This window comes from Mandrillus leucophaeus, unplaced genomic scaffold (assembly GCF_000951045.1).
Source record: "Mandrillus leucophaeus isolate KB7577 unplaced genomic scaffold, Mleu.le_1.0 Scaffold382, whole genome shotgun sequence".
Classification (NCBI taxonomy): domain Eukaryota; kingdom Metazoa; phylum Chordata; class Mammalia; order Primates; family Cercopithecidae; genus Mandrillus; species Mandrillus leucophaeus.
In genome coordinates, this window is record NW_012104054.1 from 2169384 (window position 1) to 2190611 (window position 21228).

The following is a 21228-nucleotide window of genomic DNA, read 5'->3' on the forward strand; positions in this document are numbered from 1 at the left end:
AAGGAGTACTGAATAAAAGGATATCTGATATTTGCTTTAAAAATACTCCAACAAAAAACGTGGAATGAAACAAGACCGGTAAAATATTGACAATTGTTGAAGCTGCACGGTGGGTACACTGATGTTCATTATGTTATTCTAACTTCCTATGTATTTGAAATATCCCTTTTAAAAAAGAATGTTGGCTAGGTGTAGTGGCTTGTATCTGTAATCCCTGCACTTTGGGAGGCTGAGGCAGGAGGATCCGATGAGCCCAGGAGTTCCAGACCTGACTGGGCAACATAGCAAGAACCCATCTCTACAAAAAAGTTTTAAAAATTAGGCTAATGTTTTTTTGATGGCAGCATCTGTATTCCCAGCTACTCGGGAGGCTGAAGCAGAAGAATCGTTTGAGCCTGGGAGGTTGAGGCTGCAGTAAGCTGTGATCTTGTCGCTGCACTCCAGCCTAGACAACAATGCGAGACCCTATCTCTAAAAATTAAGAAGAAAAATATCTAGCACTAGGAATTTCAACTTAAATAATTTTAAAAAGGAATATTAACTTTCTCCAAGGTTTTGCTCCCATAAGATCTCCAACTAAGCAATAGAGTTATAGCTTTGTGCAAGGTCCTGTCAATAGTAAAACAGATCTAAACACATTCGGAAAGAACTCCAAACACTGAGGTGCCACACGAAGATGCTCGTCTCTCCACAGGTGTGCTTAACTCTGAGAAACGGCTCAGCCAAAGCACCACAAGGTTTAGTTACTGCTCAAATTACTCTTTTGGGTGACACATACACTCAAATCAAGATCTCGCTACAGGACGTTATCAAAGAATCTAGGATACATTTCAAAATGGAGAACTTTAACCTGGGGGTTCTTAGCAAATAACATCCAAGATGGGCAGACTTTAAAAACTGAAAACTCCGGCAGGGCATGGTGGCTCATGCCTATAATCCCAGCACTTTGGGAGGTCGAGGCGGGCAGATCACATGAGGTTGGGAGTTCCAGACCAGCCTGACCAACATGGAGAAACCCCATCTCTACTAAAAATACAAAATTAGCCAGGCGTAGTGGCGCATGCCTGTAATCCCAGCTACTAGGGAGGCTGAGGCAGGAGAATCACTTGAACCCAGGAGGTGGAGGTTGTAGTGAGCCAAGATTGTGCCATTGCACTCCAGCCTGGGCAACAAGAGTGAAACTCCATCTCAAAAAAAATAAATAGTCAATGGTAGCTTCATGGGGATAGCACTGAATCTATATATTACTTTGGGCAGTACGGCCATTTTCACAATATTGATTCTTCCTATCCATGAGCATGGAATGTTTTTCCATTTGTTTGTGTCCTCTCTTATTTCCTTGAGCACTGGTTTGTAGTTCTCCTTGAAGAAGTCCTTCACATCCCTTGTAAGTTGTATTCCTAGGTATTTTAGTCTCTTTGTAGCAATTGTGAATGGAAGTTCATTCATGATTTGGCTCTCTGTTTGTCTATTATTGGTGTATAGGAATGCTTATGATATTTGCACATCGATTTTGTATCCTGAGACTTTGCTGAAGTTGCTTTTCAGCTCAAGGAGATTTTGGGCTGGAATGATGGGGTTTTCCAAATATACAATCATGTCATCTGCAAACACAATTTGACTTCCTCTCTTCCTATCTGAATACCCTTTATTTGTTTCTCTTGCCTGATTGCCTTGGCCAAAACTTCCAATACTATGCTGAACCGAGTGGTAAGAGAGGGCATCCTTGTCTTGTGACAGTTTTCAAAGGGAATGTTTCCAGCTTTTGCCCATTCAGCATGATACTGGCTGTGGGTTTGTCATAAATAGCTCTTATTATTTTGAGATACGTTCCATCACTACCTAGTTTATTGAGAGTTTTTAGCATGAAAGGGTGTTGAATTTTTTTTTAGATGGAGTCTTGCTCTGTCGCTCAGGCTGGAGTGCAGTGGCTTGATCTCGGCTCACTGCAACCTCCACTTCCCGGGTTCAAGCAATTCTCTGCCTCAGCCTCCTGAGTAGCTGGGATTACAAGTGCCCACCACTACGTCTGGCTAATTTTTACATTTTTAGTAGAGATGGCGTTTCACCATTTTGGCCAGGCTGGTCTTTAACTCCTGACCTCATGATCCACCCACCTCGGCCTCCCAAAGTGCTGGGATTACAGGCGTGAGCCACTGCGCCCCGCCAGGGGTGTTGAATTTTATCCACAGACTTTTCTTCAACTATTGAGATAATCATGTGATTTTTGTCACTGGTTGTTTATGTGATGGATTACATTTATTGATTTGCGTTATGTTGAACCAGCCTTGCATCTCAGGGATGAAGCCAACTTCATCATGGTGGATAAGCTTTTTCATGTGCTGCTGGATTCGGTCAGTCAGTATTTTATTGAGGACTTCTGCATTAATATTCATCAGGGATACTGGTCTGAAATTTTCTTTTTCGTGTGTGTCTCTGCTAGGTTTTAGTATCAGGATGTTGCTGGCCTCATAAATGAGTTAGGGAGGAGTCTCTCCTTTTCTGTTGTTTGGAATAGTTTCAAAAGGAATAGTACCAGCTCCTCTTTGCACCTCTGGTAGAACTCAGCTGTGAATCCATCTGGTCCTATGCTTTTTTTGGTTGGTAGGCTATTAATTATTGCCTCAATATCAGAACTTGTTATTCGTCTATTCAGGGCTCTGACTTCTTCCTGGTTTAGTCTTGGGAGGGTCTATGTGTCCAGGAATGTATCGATTTCTTCTAGATTTTCTAGTTTATTTGTGTAGAGGTGTTTATTCTCTGATGGTAGTTTGTATTTCTGTGGGATCAATGGTGATATGCTCTTTATCATTTTTATTATGTCTATTTGATTCTTCTCTCTTATTAGTCTTGCTAGCAGTCTGTCTATTTTGTTGATCTTTTCAAAAAACCAGTTCCTGAATTCATTGATTTTTTTGAAGGGTTTTTCGTGTCTCTATCTCCTTCAGTTCTGCTCTGATCTTTGTTATTTTTTGCTTTCTGCTAGCTTTAAATTTGTTTGCTCTTCCTTCTCTAGTTCTTTTAATTGTGATGTTACAGTGTTGATTTTATATCTTCCCTGCTTTCTCTTGTGGGCATTTGGTGCTATAAATTTCCCTCTACACACTGCTTTAAATGTGTACCAGAGATTCTGGGATGTTGTGTCTTTGTTCTCATTGGTTTCAAAAAACTTATTTCTGCCTTAATTTCATTATGTACCCAGTAGTATTCAGGAGCAGGTTGTTCAGTTTCCATGTAGTTGTGCGGTTTTGAGTGAGTTTCTTAATCTTGAGTTCTAATTTGATTGCACTGTGGTCTGAGAGACTGTTATGATTTCTGTTCTTTTGCATTTGCTGAAGAGTGTTTTATTTCCAATTATGCAGTCAATTTTAGAGTAAGTGTGATGTGGTGTTGAGAAGAATGTATATTCTATTGATTTGGTGTGGAGAGTTCTGTAGATATCTATTAGGTCTGCTTGGTCCAGAGCTGAGTTCAAGTCCTAAATATCTTTGTTAATTTTCTGTCTTATTGATCTAATTTTGACAGTGGGGTGTTAAAGCTTCCCACTATTTTTGTGTGGGAGTCTAAGTCTCTTTGTAGGTATCCAAGAACTTGCTTTATGAATCTGGGTGCTCCTGTATTGGGTGCAAATAAATTTAGGATAGTTAACTCTTCTTGTTCCATTGATCCCTTTACCATTATGTAATGCCCTTGTCTTTTTGATACTTGTTGGTTTAAAGTCGGTTTTATCAGAGACTAGGATTGTAACCCCTGCTTTTTTTTTTTTTTTTTTTTTTGGTAAATATTCCTCCTCCATCCCTTTGAATCTATGTGTGTCTTTACACGTGAGATGCATCTCCTGAGTGCAGCACACCAATGATTCTTGATTCTTTATCGAATTTGCCAGTCTGTGTCTTTTAATTGGGGCTAGTAGCCCATTTACATTTAAGGTTAATATTGTTGTGTGTGAATTTGATTCTGTCATTATGATATTCGCTGGTTATTTTGCCCGTTCATTGATGCAGTTTCTTCGTAGTGTTCATGGTCTTTACAATTTGGTATGTTTTTGCAGTGGCTGGTACCGGTTTTTCCTTTCCATGTTTAGTGCTTCCTTCAGGGTCTCTTGTAAGGCAGGCCTGGTGGTAACAAAATCTCGCAGCATTTGCTTGCTATAAAGGATTTTATTTCTCCTTCACTTATGAAGCTTAGTTTGGCTGGATATGAAATTCTGGGTTGAAAATTCTTCCAAGAATGTTGAATATTGGCCCCCACTCTCTTCTGGCTTGTGGGGTTTCTGCAGAGAGATAGGCTGTTAAGTCTGATGGGCTTCCCTTTATAACCCGACTTTACTCACTGGTTCTTAACATTTTTTCCTTCATTTCAACCTTGGCAAATCTGACGATTATGCGTCTTGGGGTTGCTCTTCTCAAGGAGTATCTTTGTGGTGTTCTCTGTATTTCCTGAATGTGAATGTTGACCTGTCTTGCTAAGTTGGGGACGTTCTCCTGGATAATATCCTGAAGAATGTTTTCTAACTTGGCTCCATTCTCCCTGTCACTTTCAGATACACCAATCAAATGTAAGTTTGGTCTTTTCATATAATCCCATATTTCTTGGAGGCTTTGTTCGTTCCTTTTCATCCTTTTTTCTCTCATCTTGTCTTCATGCTTTATTTCATTAAGTTGATCTTCAATCTCTGATATACTTTCTTCCTCTTGACCAATTCAACTAATGATACTTGTGTATGCTTCACAAAGTTCTCGTGCTGTGTTTTACAGCTCCATCAGGTCATTTATGTTCTTCTCTAAACTGGTTATTCTAGTTAGCAATTCCTCTAACCTTTTTTCAAGGTTCTTAGCTTCCTTGCATTGGATTAGAACACACTCCTTTAGCTTGGCAGAGTTTGTTATTACCCACCTTCTGAAGCCTACTTCTGTCAATTCATGAAACTCACTCTCCATCCAGTTTTGTTCTTTTGCTGGCAAGGAGTTGTGATCCTTTGGGGGAGAAGCAGCATTCTGGTTTTTGGAATTTTCAGCCTTTTTGCGCTGGTTTTTCCTCATCTTCATGGATTTATCTACCACTGGTCTTTGATGTTGGTGACCTTCAGATGGGGTTTTTGTGGGGACTTCCTTTTCGTTGATGCTGATGCTATTCCTTTCTGTTTGTTAGTTTTCCTTCTAATAGTCATGCCCCTCTGCTGCAGGTCTACTGGAGTTTGCTGGACATCCACTACAGACCCTGTTTTCCTGGCTATCACCAGCAGAGCCTGCAGAACAGCAAAGACTGCTGCCTGTTCCTTCCTCTGGAAGCTTCATCCTAGAGGGGCACCCACCAAATGCTAGCCGGAGCTCTCCAATATGAGGTGTCTGTCAACCTTTGCTGGGAGATGTCTCCCAGTCAGGAGGCACGGGGATCAGGGACCCACTTGAGGAGGCAATCTGTCCCTTAGCAGAGCTGAAGTGCTGTGCTGGGAGATCCACTGCTCTCTTCAGAGCCAGGAGGCAGGAATGTTTAAGCCTGCTGAAGCTACGCCCACAGCTGCCCCTTCCCCCAGGTACTCTGTCCCTGGGAGATGGGGAGTTTTCTCTATAAGCCCCTGACTGGGCCTACTGCCTTTCTTTCAGAGATGTTCTGCCCAGAGAGGAGGAATCTAAAGAGGCAGTCCAGCTACAGCAGCTTTGCTGAGCTGTGGTGGGCTCTGCCCAGTTTGAACTTGCAGGAGGTTTTGTTTACACTGTGAGGGAAAAACCACCTATTCAAGCCTCAGTAAAGACACATGCCCCTCCCCCGGCAAGCTCAAGCATCCCAGGCCGACTTCAGACTGCTATACTGGCAGCAAGAATTTCATCCCTGTGTATCTTAGCTTGCTGGGCTCTGTGGGGGTAGGATCCACTGCACTAGACCACTTGGTTCCCTAGCTTCAGCCCCCTTTCCAGAGGAGTCAATGGTTCTTTCTCACTGGTGTTCCAGGCACCAGTGGGGTATGAAAAAAAAACTCGTAGGGCTAGCTTGGTCTCTGCCCAACAGCCGCCCACTTTTGTGCTTGAAACCCAGGGCCCCAGCGGCACAGGCACCTGGTGTGCAGGGTTGCGAAGACCATGGGAAAAGCCTAGCATCTGGGCCAGAGTACACTGTTCCTCCCAGCACAGTCCCTCACAGATTCCCCTGGGTAGGGGCAGGAGTTCCCTGACCCCTTGTGCTTCCCAGGTGATGCAACGCCACACCCTGCTTCTGCTCACCCTCTGTGGGCTGCACCACTGTCTAGCCAGTCCCAATGAGATGAGCCAGTACCTCAGTTAGAAATGTATAAATCACCCGCCTTCTGCGCTGATCTTGCTGGGAGCTGCAGACCAGAGCTGCTGCTATTCAGCCATCTTGCCAGCCACCCCCCAACACTTCTTTAGTGCTGGACGACCCCAGAGAGAGAGGCTACCCCAGGTGGGAGCCCATTCTTCCCTATCTCCTGAAGTCTCTGAAATTAAATGTTTGCAAAGCATTATGGAGAAAGCTCAAAAAATAATCAAATTCACTTTTTTTTTTTTTTTTGAGATGGAGTCTTGCTCTGTCGCCCAGGTTGCAGTGCAGTGGCCGGATCTCAGCTCACTGCAAGCTCCGCCTCCCGGGTTTACGCCATTCTCCTGCCTCAGCCTCCGTAGTAGCTGGGACTACAGGCGCCCGCCACCTCGCCCGGCTAGTGTTTTTTGTATTTTTTAGTAGAGACGGGGTTTCACCGTGTTAGCCAGGATGGTCTCGGTCTCCTGACCTCATGATCCGCCCGTCTTGGCCTCCCAAAGTGCTGGGATTACAGGCTTGAGCCACCGTGCCCGGCCGATTCAAATTCACTTTAAAGTCACTTGGAATAAAACCATTTCCACAGTATAGAAACACAGACTTTTTTATCATTATTTATCCAATCAACAAATATTTTCTGCCTCCTTTAACACTCTCTTTAGTTTCAAGAAACTCTTCAACCTTTAGTCTCTATCCTTATAAAATAATACCATTTATTAAGCACCTACTATATGACCAGTCCTATGTTCTATACATCATCCTTAATCCTAACATCCATGAAAGCTAGGTAGTACTACTATTCACATTTTACAGATGAGGAAACTTAGGCTCAGAAAAGCCCTAAGGAACTTGACAAAGCCACACAGTTAATAGATAGCAGAGAAAAAAGTGAAGCTTTCCCCTGTCTCTCGTAACCAGGTCTCACCTCTCTTTGTGGGTCTCTCTTTACACCAAACCCTTTATCTCTGCCCACATCACCATGCTGCTTCTCAGACATGAAAATGTTGCCAGTACTACTCCAACAGAAAAAGTCAACAACTGTAGAGAGGATTATCCAAGTAAACCCATATTCCAGATTTAGAACTAGTCACAGTTTGAAACAAAATAAGATTTATTCTCAGAGCAACATTAACAGCAGGAAAAAAAAAAGCCACCCTTTCTGGTAGGCAAACTAGACCTGACATATGTCCCTCACCCTACACCAGCACCACCACTATCTAGCTCTTGGCTGCTATTCCTCACAGCCCCCTGCTTTACTCAGAAACTATGCAAAACAGCAGAGAGACAGAGAAGGGAGACACACTCTGTAATCTACCACCCATCCTCCCATCAGGAAACTCCTGAAATAACTACTGTCTGTAGTAGAGAAGAACAAAAAAAGGTGACGGAGAATGTATGTGTTGAGTCCATAATGCATGTGTGTACATACTGAGAGGAAAAAGTGAAATGAAGCATAGTAGAGAGAATAAAGTCATCTCAACTCTCACTATCCCAATTCCACTCCCTCCTTGCCATATCCTAGTTCCTTACCTCCCCTAAAGCTCTCATTCCACTGATCATGTACCAGGATCCAGAAGACTCCATTCTGCAGGGATCCCAGCTCCAAGCCACAGAAACTATTAATGATCTACAGATAGGGGAAATCTTGCTTCTGCTGCCTCACAGGTATAAGAAGGGGAGGACCTGGCCAGGTGCGGTGGCTCACACCTGTAATCCCAACACTTCAGGAGGCTGAGGTGGGTGGATCACCTGAGGTCAGGAGTTCGAGACCAGCTTAAACAACATGGAGAAACCTTGTCTCTACTGAAAATACAAAAGTAGCTGGGCGTGGTGACACATGCCTGTAATTCCAGCTTCTTAGGAGGCTGAGGCAGGAGAATCGCTTGAACCTAGGAGGTGGAGGTTGCAATGAGCGGAGATCGCGCCATTGCACTCCAGCTTGGGCAACAAGAGTGAAACTCCAGCTCAAAAAAAGAAAAAAGGAGAGGTGGACCAATCACCATGTCTGCTACTAGTTCCAAATTAAAACTCTGCATTTTCCCAGAGTTATCAATGGGTATTTGGAGAATTCTATGATGTTACTAATACTGCCCTTACATGACATTTGGGGCTGGAAGATAAATAGAAAATAAAATGAAAAAAAAAAAAATACAGCCCCTATATATGTGAAAGATTAATATATTACAAGCTTTTGCGAGATTGATCTGAGATCCTACACAGGATCTATAACATGATGGTTTTAAGCAAAAGTGTTCCAAGCTCCAAACAACTGATTAACAAAAGAATTTTTAGAAATCAAATTGTTGTATGTAGGGCACTAAGACTACTAGCTCCAACCTCTGGGGCCGAGATTTCTTTTTTTTTTTTTTTTCAGAGACAGAGTCTCACTCTGTCACCCAAGGTAGAGTGCAATGATACAACCATAGCTCACTGTTAACATTAAATTCCTGGGCTCAAGCAACCCTCCCACCTCAGCTTCCTAAGCAGCTAGGACTATAGGTGTGTACCACCATGCCCAGCTAATTTTTTTTTTTTAGAGATGCGTTCTCCCTATGTTGCCCAGGCTGGTCTCAAACTCCTGGGCTCAAGTGATCCTCCTGCCTCGGCTTTCCAAAGCACGAGGATTACTGGCATTAGCCACTGCACCAGGCCAATATTTATTTCTTATCCTTTTTTGGAAATGACAAAAAATCCTAAATGACCAGCACATAGTCTGCTATATGACTGCACTAACACTCTTGATTTCTAAATGCACATTTTAAGAAATACTCTATTAATCTGTAGTAAACTAGAAATGGTCTTTTCAGTAACATTTGTGATGTTAAAGAGGGCATGTTCACCTTTCCTTCTGAGAAATCACATATCCATCTAGGACTCTGAGGTTTAAGCACCAGCTGACGATGTACGGCCGATAGTCAAATCCTGGGATGGATGGTGTTGCCATCACACAAGGATTGTTCATAATCGACAACTGTTCCAATTCAGTTAAGGATGCCAAAAAAGAGATCTGGAACAAAAGATATTTTTGTTGAACAAAAGGACTATTCAGTGTCAAGCACAAGGTTTCCACTGATTACACATCTTTGGCAGCATTTGAGAATGTGATAATTTCCCTCTTGTTCTGAAAAGTGACAAGTGTCCATTGACTTCCAAAGTTTCAACAATACAGCCATCTGTCCCTGCTGCACAAAATCCCTTGGCGAGTATCAGCACTGTTTCCTAGCAGAAATAACCCTATTTTAAAAACATCACAGCAGCCAGGAAATGCGGACAGGGAGTCTTATAAACCCTTATAACACAGATGTCCCTCTACCATCAGTTGCCTCCCAGTGGAATGATAATTACAGCTTTACAAAGGAAATTAGACCTTAATAACCCACTGACACTAAGGAAAAGTGGAAAAAAAAAATAACGATCATCTAGAGTCAAGCGTTTCATCTGAATGGCAGTTTCTTCCAAGATGCTCACAGTCTAAAAGTAAGCTCACAACTCTTTCCTGTGTCTTTCCTAGGCTTTCCAACTTCCTGAATCTCACAAAATACCCTCAAATTTTACCTCATTTAAGTCTCGGATTTCATTTTCTGCCAAAGAAAGTATAGCAAGACTTCTGGGTAGGTAAGCAGGTGCCATTCTAAGAGAGGTGATGATGTTTCCATGTAAAAGCAGGGTCTTGAAAGTAAAAACAGTATGAATTACAAATGAAAAGATTACAAATAAATTGGCCTATTGTGACAACACCAAAGTGGTACATATAAGAATAAAGGAATCTACTTTATTTTATTTCTCATCACACACAAATCAAAGACTGTTAATGCTACAAGGGTCCTTGATGATCTTCTGGTCCAACTCTGCTTTCATATCAACATCCTAACGATATTTTAAAGACTTGTCCAAAAACATATGCTTCGCATAGCAACTAGGCATGCTGTGAGATTTAAGTTATGAGACACTGAGTAATTTCTAACACACTTGTTCATTTTCTTTTAAAATATCAAAATAGAGGCCACAAGTGGTGGCTCATGCCACCCACTTGCATTGTAATCCCAGCATTTTGTGAGGCCAAGGAGGGAGGATTGCTTGAGCCCAGGAGTTTGAGACTGGCCTGGGCAACATAGTGAGACCTGGTCTCTACTAAAAATCAAAAAATTAGCCAGGCATGATGGGGTGCACCTGTAGTTCCAGCTACTGGGGGTGCTGAGGTAGGAGGATCGCTTGAGCCCAAGAGGTCGAGGCTACAATAAGCCATGACTGCACCACTGCACTTGAGCCTGGGTGACAGCAAGACTCTGGTGTCTCAAATTAAAAAAAAAAAAAAAGTCATTAAAACCACATATAAAGCAAATTTTCCAAAAAAGAGAGTAATAACCTACAACCATAATTGCAACTGTATTCTCTAGGTAACTAAAAACCAGGGGAAGGTAGAATGTGTTACTTGCAGATAAAGCTGATTCATATTAAGTCAGCAACAACCAAGAATAAACCCAAAACTGAACACCCAGGATTCTGATCAGATAAACAGGCTTCTATTCCAGAAAAAAAAAAAAAAAATTCAATCATCTTTGGTTCATTTGAATTCTCTTAGCATCTATCAGAACAATATCTGGCTACATCAAATTGTTTAGAATAATTATTGCTAAAAATGATTTCTGCTAAAGTCTGGGAAAAACTGAACTAAGATACTGCTTCTAGGGCTTAATGAATATATCTGATGCTATCTGATGCTAATAATATACAGTGAGGCAACTATATTTAAAACGTCCTACATATGTTTTTCAAGACTGTGATTTCAACTGTTACTTATTTGACTGCATGATACATTCCCCTCCATAAAAAGTGCTATATGCTACATGTTTTTTTTAAGTGAAATTAATTTTGACTATTAACTAACACCTATTACTTTAAAAACAGCAATCCTGAATGCAAAAAAAAAAAAAAAAACAGACTTAGGACCGAGCGCCGTGGCTCAAGTCTGTAATCCCAACATTTTAGGAGGCCAAGGCAGGTAGATAACAAGGTCAGGAATTCAAGACCACCCTAGCCAACATGGTGAAATGCCATCTCTACTAAAAATACAAAAATTAGCTGGGCGTGGTGATATGCACCTGTAGCCCCAGCTACTCGGGAAGCTGAGGCAGGAGAATCGCTTGAACCTGAGAGGCAGAGATTGCAGTGAGCCAAGATTGCACCACTGCACTCCAGTTTGGGTGACAGAGCAAGACTCTGTCTCAAAAAAAAAAAAAAAAAAAAACAGACTTCGTCAGCTCAGTGGCTCACGCCTGTAATCCTAACACTTTGAGAGGCTGAGGCAGAAGGGCTGCTTGATTCCACAAGTTTGAGACCAGTCTAGACAACATAGTAAGATCTCATCTCTGGCCAGGTGCAGTGGCTCAGGCTTCTAATCAAAACACTTTGGGAGGCCAAGGCAGGAGGATCATGTGAGGTCAGGAGTTCAAGATCAGCCTGGTCAATGTGATGAACCCTGCCTCTACTAAAAATACAAAAAATTAGCCAGGTGTGGTGGTGGTCGCCTATAATCCCAGCTACTCGGGAGGCTGAGGCAGAAGCATCACTTGAACGCAGGAGGCAGAGGCTGCAGCGAGCCAAGATTGTACCACTGCACTCCAGCTCAGGTGACAGAGCAGAACTCCATCTAAAAGAAAAAAAAAAAGATCTCATCTCTACAAACACTCAAAAAATTAGCTGGGTGTGGTGATGTACACATGCCTATGGTCCTAGCTACTGGGAAGGCTGAGGTAAAAGGATCACTTGAGCCTGGGAGGTCGAGTGAGATTCTACTACTACACTCCAGCCTGGGTGACAGAGCAAGACTGTTTGTTTCAAAAAAAATACAGACAGACTCAAATTCAGGAATGACTAATCTCAACCTCACCAAACATTATGTATATATAGTAACTAAAGCTACTAGCATTGGTTGGTTGGGCATAGAGGGAATTCCATCATGTTCAGAGAATGGTAAATAAAATTAACCTTAACTACAATGACCAGTTTAACATAAAATAAATCAGTTATAGAACTAACAACAAAAAGTTTCATACTTAATTTCTGGTATTCTAACATAATTTCTTTTTTTTTTGACACTGAGTCTCACTCTGTTGCCCAGGCTAGAGTGCTGTGACCCAATCTCGGGTCACCACAACCTCCACCTCCTGGGCTCATCTAATCCTGCTTCAGCTGAGTAGCTGGGACTACAGGCTAACACCACTATGCCCCACTAATTTTTTGTATTTTTAGTAGAAATGGGGCTTTGTCATCTTGCCCAGGCTGGTCTTGAACTTCTGAGCTCAAGCCATCCACTCACCTCAGCCTCCCAAAGTGCTGGGATTACAGGCATGACCCACCGTGCCCAGCCCATAATTCTTAGCATAAAGCAAGCAATCTGTTCATACACGGCAGGCTAATTTTTGGTCAATGAGATTACGTTCTCTTGGTATTTTGCTATAAAACTTCACAAATAACATAGAAAACATACTTACTTTCAAGGATACCAATTTAGATAGATCACCTATCTGGGATATGTTATTGTCTGATAAATCGAGATGCTGTAGAGCTGTGCAGCTATTGATCTGTTCCATGGCCTATCACAAGAAAAGCATCGCATTATTTAATGAAAACAAAATCAAAAAATAAAATTATTCCCTAGTTCTTTGCAGCTGAAAGAGTGTCTTACCTCCTCTTATTACTAGAAGCAGAGTAGAACAACTTAGCAAGAAAAAAGGGACAGTACTAACAGAATTTAGTAGATTGTCAGGTTATAAACTTACACTTTCATTATCTCTCTATGAGTAGACGGCTACCAAGTAGTTCATATCATCCAAGATCTTTACAGCTTGAAGAAACCAAAGTAATGGCCAGGTGCTATGGCTCATGCCTGCAATCCCAGCACTTTGGGAGGCTGAGCTGGGTGGATAGCCTGAGGTCAGGAGATTGAGACCAGCCTGGCCAACATGGTGAAACTCTGTCTCTACTAAAAAAATACAAAAAATTAGCCAGGCATGGTGGGCGGGTGCCTGTAATCACAGCTACTCAGGAGGCCCCAGGAGGCAGAGGTTGCAGTGAACTGAGATCGCGCCACTGCACTCCAGTCTGGGCAATAAAAGCAAAACTCCATCTCAAAAAAAAAAAAAAAAAGAAACCATAGTAATAATATATGACAGTTGGTGGTATAGAACAGAGTTTACAAGTTTAGATTAAAAGCAAACAGCCTGGATTTACATTCTGGCCCTGCAGACTTCCTAGCTACGTGACCTTGAGCAAGTTACTTAACTTCTCTGTGCTTCAGTTTCTTCACCTTTATAACATGCATAATGTCTATATCTACTTCATAGGCTGTCACGAGATTGAATAAGTTAATACAGATAAATGCTTAGAACAGTAGCTCATACACGTTAACGGCTTAATAAAAGGCAGCTATTGGTATCATTTAATCTAGTCCTCTTAGCTAGCATGCCAAAAAATAAGACACAGAAATATGTATTGATTTACCCAAAATTACACAGTTACTAAGCAGTGGAAGTAGGTCTAGAATTCAGATCTTCTGACTTTTAAAACTGTATATTCTCCCGTATAGCATTAAACATTTACTTAAAGCTTAATTCAGCATGATATAGTCTCCCTCCTAAACACTCTGGTTTGATCTACTTTTTTCTAGGTACAATATAGATTCTTTGTTCACATTTAAAAGAATATTATGCCATATTATATGTTTCAAAATGATATTTATTTTTAGTTTATTTTAACAGAGATTAAAGCTGCAGAGTAGGAATGGGTACTTTCACTTTTTAATTTGACTTATTTCTACGCTGCTTGAATTTTTTTTTATGCAGAACAGTTTTGTAAACAAAAAAGAAACCATTCACCTTAAGATTATTTCCTGCCAAATTCAGCCATTCCAGATGAACTAGTTCCTTTAGCCCTTCCACACAGCCAATGCTATTATGAGGCAAATTTAATACGCGAAGCAATGTCAGCTTGGCCACACCCATCATCCGAACCAGCCGATTATTAGCCACTGATAACTGTATAAAGGAAACATATTGTTATTTTTAGGAATAACATATATAAAATATTTCACATTAAAGTGATTTAAAAGGTTTTAGACAGCCAAACACTCTCAAACACCTTTTGTACATTTCACACATATTGTCTAAATATTCTACAGTATGACTATCAGTTTTTTGTTATTCTTCCTGGGCAATAGAAAATACAGATAAAGCTGAGCAATCACACCTCCTCCAACTACTAAGACATTTAACACAGCAACAACTTGAGAATGTAAGTTCCACGAGAATAGTGTTCTTAAACTCTCAGTCAAAACTTAATACAGTGCCAGACATATAAGAGGGACTCAGTAGCCATTTCTTGAATGAAGGAATGAATGAACTCTTTACCCCCATCACGAGGTAAAAGGTTACCTTAGTAACACAGTATTTTGCCAAAAGTAAAATGCTTCCTTTTCTTAACAATGCTTCTTTTTCTAATTTACTCTCAATGTAGTACATGTATGTTCATCTTCAGAAGAAACTGTCATGTAAAAATTTAAGGCAACAATCACTGCTTTCTAGGCCTGCACAGTTACTTTTTGTCAGGTTATTTTATTGTTTTGTTTAATAATAAATTGATCCTATGTCACCATTCCCAGATTGCAATACCTACCTGTATTAATCGTTTGCATTTCTCCAGATTTTCCAATTTAATAATCTGATTTTTATCCAGAATCAAAGTGTGAATATCAGCTTCACAGGGTAAATTTGGACCTAATTTCTGTAGTCCCTGCCCTGACCAGTTGACCACTGATCCTTGAAAAGAAACGGAAATGTTAGAAAACACAAATAAAATAAAACATGTACAACAGCTGAGCATAGGGGTGGAATTATAAAATATCTATGCCATTTCAAGTTAAAAAAAAAGTAGAGCATAATATCAACATTGTAAAATTAAAGCAATCTTGGGTTCTACATGACCAGATTGAATTACTCATTTTTCTTCAGAAATATCAAATTAAATCTACATTTGTGATATTCTCCTCAAGTTTCCATACTTTGGAAATCTTCGTATACATTTAAATATGAACGATTACTTCCATTTGTTGTGCCTAAGTAAAGATACTATTGTTTAAATGTTACTAAACTTTTGACTGCGATCCATCAGCTTACAACCTAACTACCAACATACCCTAAAGTGCCCAAACTATGATTTTGAAAATCAAAGTATAGTTCAACTAATTCTCCCATAAAATAGGATAATACACCCATTTTGCTAGCTCGATATGAGAATTAAAAGAGAAACCATATGAATAGTACTTAGCCCCGTTCCTGCCACAGGGCACTCAATAAAGCACTTTAGAATAACATAGACGTTCAAACCCTGGTTCCACCAGTTAACCACTGTGGTATATTAGGCAAATTATTGATTTCTTTTGGGCTCACTTTTCTACTCTGCAAAGTGGGGATAATACCTGCCTTATAAATGTAGTTCTACAGAGAAAATGAGATACTGTAAAAAAAAAAAAAAAAAAAAAAAAAAAGGCACTGAGAACATTGTCTGGGTCATACAAAGTGCTCTGTAAATGTTAACTGTTATTAACAGTTAAGTAGCCTTGGTGGGCTTGAGAGGTGTGGTTTAAGAAAAGCCGATCTCCAAAGAGGGCGGGACCAGAGAAACGGCCAATTTCAAATTTACACCCGGATCAGGACTACTGCAGGAAATAATTATGCCAGATTGCTCTCGTGGAGGATCTCAACGTTTTCCCATTGTCTAATGGCTCTTAACATGTGAGGAGTTGTGAGCCCCTCTGAAAATCTGATGAAAGGGGTGTGCTGCCTCAGAAAAGTGCACAGCCTTTGTACACAATTCCAAGGGGTCGACAGAGAGGTCTGCGAACCATCCACCAACTCTTCCCCCAAGAATTTACGGCTCCCAGAAAATGCACTCCTGGTCTAAGCCATGAAAACGGGCCTCGACCCCTGGGCCCTGTCCCCGATTTAGGACTGACTGCTGCCAAGCCTCGGAGCTGTAACCAAAACAAAAGGAGCTCGCGTCCGGCGCCCCAAAGAGGCAGGTATCTTCAGGCCACAGAAGCACCCACACACTCCTGTGCTCCACTGGGCAGCGACCAAACTCAATCCTAGGACCCGTGTGTAGAACAAGGAGTACAGAACTGTGGGCTCTGGATAATCCCCTAGATTTTATCACAGCCACTGGCCACCTGCGAGACAGGGTTCAAAGCCAGTCTAGTCAGCGGTCTCTGAGAGAAGGTTTTCCTGAACGTTCCAGGAACCAAGAAGAGAGGGGAATATGTGAAGCGAAAGAGTGAGATCCCAAACATTTCGCTTAGGCACCCAGGACTCAAAGTAAATGGCCAAGAAAGGTCATCACAGCCCGAAATCCACCGCCTCCTCAGCATCGGGAGCGCGGGAGCCAAGGCGCCGGGCCGCGCGAAGGCTTCTGGGGGCTGTAGTTCCCCGCTCGGCCCTCACCGCGACACCGGAGAGCTGGGCACTGCAGGCGAACTACAACTCCCAGAGGGTAGCGCGCCTCCGCGACGACCACAGATCCGCATCAAAAGAACTGGTCCAGAACTGCACCTCTAAACCTAGGCTTTCTCCTCTCCACTGTTTAATTCAGTTCCATGGAGTAAACCTTAGGACTCGGGTAGTGATCGCCTTACCTTCTCCGGGAGGCAAAGCCGCGTCCACGCGCGCCACCGCCATACTTGCTGCTTGCTAATAATACCAGGCAACCGTCCTCCCGCGGCTCTGTGGAGCTTGTAGTCTGAAGGAGAGAGCCGGAAACTATAACTCCCAGGATGCACGGCTCCCAGACGGCCCAATTGGCTGCTTACGCCTAATATTGTGAAGCTGGGGTTAGAATCTGAGGGTAGTGAGCTCAGGGAAGCTGGCCCACTCGCTTATTTGACAGATGAATTAACTGCGTTATTAGATGATCATTTCACTTCCTTGTCCAGGTGTTTGCGAAATTTGACACTTTTACTGTCGGGATGATTGTAAGGAAGCTACTTAATGCAGACTGAATTTGACAACTCATTGCTGGAAGTCTCTGTGGGGGCTGCTCCATTCTTTTGATAATTGTGAATAAGTTGAAAGTTTTCAACTCCGCTATAGGAATGACTGATCTTGTTGAGATCATAAAAGTGGATACATTTTATTTGAAAAATTAGTTAAGTAAAAGTAAAGTATGCCGAAATAGAAACTTTTATACAGTATGTTTAAGTGATTGTTCTTGAATATTTGACAAATCTTTTGACTTAGGGGTATAAATATGAACCAAGAACTTTTCCAGGGAGTATTCAAAATAACTTTAAAATATAATTTCCAGGCCGAGCGCAGTGGCTCACGCCTGTAATCCCAGCACTTTGGGAGGTCGAGGCAGGCTGATTACCTGAGGTCAGGAGTTCGAGACCAGCCTGGCCAACATGGAGAAACCCCGTCTATAGTAAAAATACAAAAAAATTAGCCTGGCGTGGTGGTGCATGCCTGTAATCCCAGGCGCTCGGGAGGCTGAGGCAGGAGAATCGTTTGAACCCGGCAGGCAGAGGTTGCGGTGAACCGATATCGTACCATTGCACTCCAGGCTGGGCAACAAGAGTGAAACTATGTCTCCAAATATACATATATAATGATCTGTTATATAATATATATATTATTTATATAAATATATTTTTATATAGTCTCCAAATTCAAGAATTACATTGCCTAGTTGGAAGGAAGCAGGCTCACACTTTTTTTTTTCTTTAATAGAGAGTTTTTTTGTTTTTGTTTTTGTTTTTTTTTTTTGCCCAGGCTGGCCTTGAACTCCTGAGCTCAAGTAATCCTTCTGCCTCAGACCCGCAAAATGCTGGGATTACAGGCGTGAGCGATTGCGCCGAGCCTTCTTTCTTTTGATACAACTGTTACATGCTAAATGGTGTGATTGTGACTGAACTCGGTAAGATTTCAAGGAATGGAGAAAGAAATGGAATCTGGAATCTTCAGTGAAGACTTGATGGAGGAAGTAAAATGTACCCATCTTTTGATGGGTAGACTCTGAACAGTTCAAAAGTAAAAGGTGAAAAGATTAGCACAGGCTGCAGTTGGTAACAAAGTTGTGCTCACAGGAAGTGAGAAACTAAACAGAGTATACAAAAAGCTTCTGCTTTCTACTACCAGCTCTCCGATTTCCTCTTGCAACCTTTATTCTGAACTCCTCTGTTTCTGAAACAGCAGTCTCCAAAGTCTGATCATTTTTGCTTGGGAAAATCTAGTAACTCATGCTTCTAGATTTCCAGGCACTGGATTCTCTGAGCATTCCCTCTTTCCTGGGTTCTCCTATCTCTCTACACTTGTTTTAACTCCTTTCAATCCTTGTTTCCTGCTGTTTTGGTCTAAAGACAAATTTCCTAGTTCTGAAGGGGTAATTAAGACTAGGATTGTTTTCCTTTTAACCAAGAAACTCCTTACCTAGAAAACACAATCTTACTATATGTGTAAGAACAAAGCAAGGACTGATTTGTCCACTGTTGTATCCTTGCAAGTTGGCACAGGTTGGCAGGTAAAAATTACCTACTTTCTGTAGAAGTAGAAGCCTATTCTTCACATGTAAGCTGTGATTACTATTTTATCACATCTTAAATATGTAAATCTCAGGCTGCGCATGGTGACTCACGCTTGTAATCCCAGCACTTTGGGAGGCTGAGGCGGGAGGATCACCTGAGGTCAGGGGTTCGAAACCAGCCTGGCCAACATGGCAAAACCCCATCTCTACTAAAAATACAAAATTAGCTGGGCATGGTTGCACATGCCTGTAATCCCAGCTACTTGGGAGGCTGAGGCAGGAGAATCGCTTGAACCTAGGAGGCGGAGGTTGCAGTGAGCCGAGATCATGCCACTGCACTCCAGCCTGGACAGTAAGAGCAAAACTGCATCTCAAAAAAAAAAAAAAAAAGGGAAGGGGAAGGGGAAGAGAAGGGGGAGGGAGGGAGGAAGGAAGGGAAGGGAAGGGAAGGCAAGGAAAGGGAAGGAAAAGGAAGGGAAGGGAAAAAGCAAGCCTGAATACTGCCTCTGCTAACCCTTATTCCCTGGAATAGGCCATAGGGATCTGGGGGAAAGGGTTTACAGTTCTTTCCAATTAAGCAAGGTAATTACTTGGTAGGGAGGTCCTGGAAGCTTCAAAGGTACTTAAGAAGCACAGGTTCCTGCAAGTTCATAGCAATAGCAGAAACATTGTTTGCCTGGTTCATCTGCCCTGGAATCCAGAGGAAAGGGCCAAAGGACTCTTTTTATGCAGCTAAGTATAGTCACGGCTTTTAAAGTGAGTAGCCAGATGTTCCTGGGCAAGGTCTCCCATGCCCAAGTGACTCAGCAACCCTTTAAAATTACTGCACAGAAATTCTTTTGCGCTTCAAATAATAGCTTTTACGCCTAAAATCAAATTGCTACACTTTAAACTGCCTCATTTTGTATGTATGTTAAACCCTATAAGCTCAAACCAAATTAGGATTCTACTAATTAAGACTATGAACCTCTCAGTAAGGTAACGTCTCTCTGGCAGGCCCAGGCCCTGTGAGAAAGACTTTCCTATCAACACAGTATACTTGATCCCTACAACAGCTGATTACCCTGATCTTTGCCATCTCTAATTCATCTGGCCACAGTTACTGGCATGATCTAAGTAAAACAATGCCTTTTAACATGTTATTCCCCTCTCAAAAACTTCTCACGTGAAGTTCAACTTGCAAGGGCCACCATAATCTGGCTTCACCTTACCTCCCACCGTTCATCCCACTGGTTTTCATTTGGTGTTTTTGAGTGAGGGATTGATATAATGATACTTGTGTTGTAGAAAGGTTAAACTGCTCATATAACAAGGATGAATTGAAAGGAAGAAGGCAGTAAGGAGACTGTCGTAATAGAGGCTGGTAACCTTCAACGGCAGTTTCAGGAGAGTATTATAAACAAGTTTAGAGAACAGGAAGTTAAGAGACTAGGTCGACAAGAAACTGGAACATTTGTGGATGGTACAATTTACCTTGAGAAAATGAAGGTGGTTTACTAATTAGGATTGAAATCATATTTGAAAGAAGTAAATATAACTTTGAAGTTTTCATTCAAGTTTTAAAATGAAGAAGTTACTAATGTAAAGAATTTTGACACTGTAAAGATTTGGAAACTATGAGAATTTTTTTAACAATAAAAAATCTTTTTTTTAAAATTTTTTTATTTTTTTTTGACACAGGGTCTTGCTTTGTTGCCCAGACTCGAGTGCAGTGGCACAGTCCTGGCTCACTGCAGCCTCGACCTCCTGGGCTCAAACAATCCTCCCACTTCAGCCTTCTGAGTAGCTGAGACTACAGGTGTACACCACCACACCTGGCTAATTTTTTTTTTTTTTTTTTTTTGTAGACAGAGGTCTCATCATGTTGCAATCCTCCTGCCTTAGCCTCCCAAATTGCTGGGATTATAGGCGGCCACCATGCCTGGTTTAACAATAAAAAATCTTCATGCAAAGGTTTAGGTGCATAAAATTATAAATATCTCCTTCCTTGATTAATATTCATATGTAGACTCTTCTGGTCCTGCTTCCTTATCTATGACCTATGGAATGGAAAGAGAGATTGCCAATATTCACAGGTTATCCAGGTGCCCCAAATGAGATTAACTTTCTTCATTATTAGTTATTATTATTATTATTTATCTCCTGCTATGCGGTAGGCTTTGTGATAACTAGTTTACATATATCGACTCTAATTTTCACAAAATCCTTACAAGTAGACGCCAAGAGGTTATGTTACAGTTGTTGGAAACAATATAGGACACCCAGTTAAACTTGAATTTCAGATAACAGTGAATAATGTTTTAATATAAGTATGTCCCAAGTATTCATGTTTTGTTGCAGTATACATCTTATGTAATACATGCAATATTTAGGACATAGCTATAC

At 41.5% G+C, this 21228-nt stretch overlaps 1 protein-coding gene across 2 annotated transcripts in view; it reads right to left on the reverse strand.

Moving 5' to 3' along the window:
- The window catches only part of CEP97 (centrosomal protein 97kDa), a 42675-nt gene extending 24934 nt beyond the window's left edge, over window positions 1-17741 (reverse strand). For both annotated transcript variants that reach the window (XM_011990776.1, XM_011990774.1), the window contains exons 1-6: window positions 16961-17741; window positions 14947-15089; window positions 14151-14309; window positions 12768-12869; window positions 9829-9942; window positions 9114-9280 (exon numbers count right to left, since the gene is read on the reverse strand). In XM_011990776.1, the coding sequence (XP_011846166.1) occupies window positions 9114-9280; window positions 9829-9942; window positions 12768-12869; window positions 14151-14309; window positions 14947-15089; window positions 16961-17003 (728 nt within the window). In that variant the 5' untranslated portion in view covers window positions 17004-17741. The remainder of the gene's footprint in view (window positions 1-9113; window positions 9281-9828; window positions 9943-12767; window positions 12870-14150; window positions 14310-14946; window positions 15090-16960) is intronic.
- Window positions 17742-21228: the final 3487 nt, after the last annotated feature.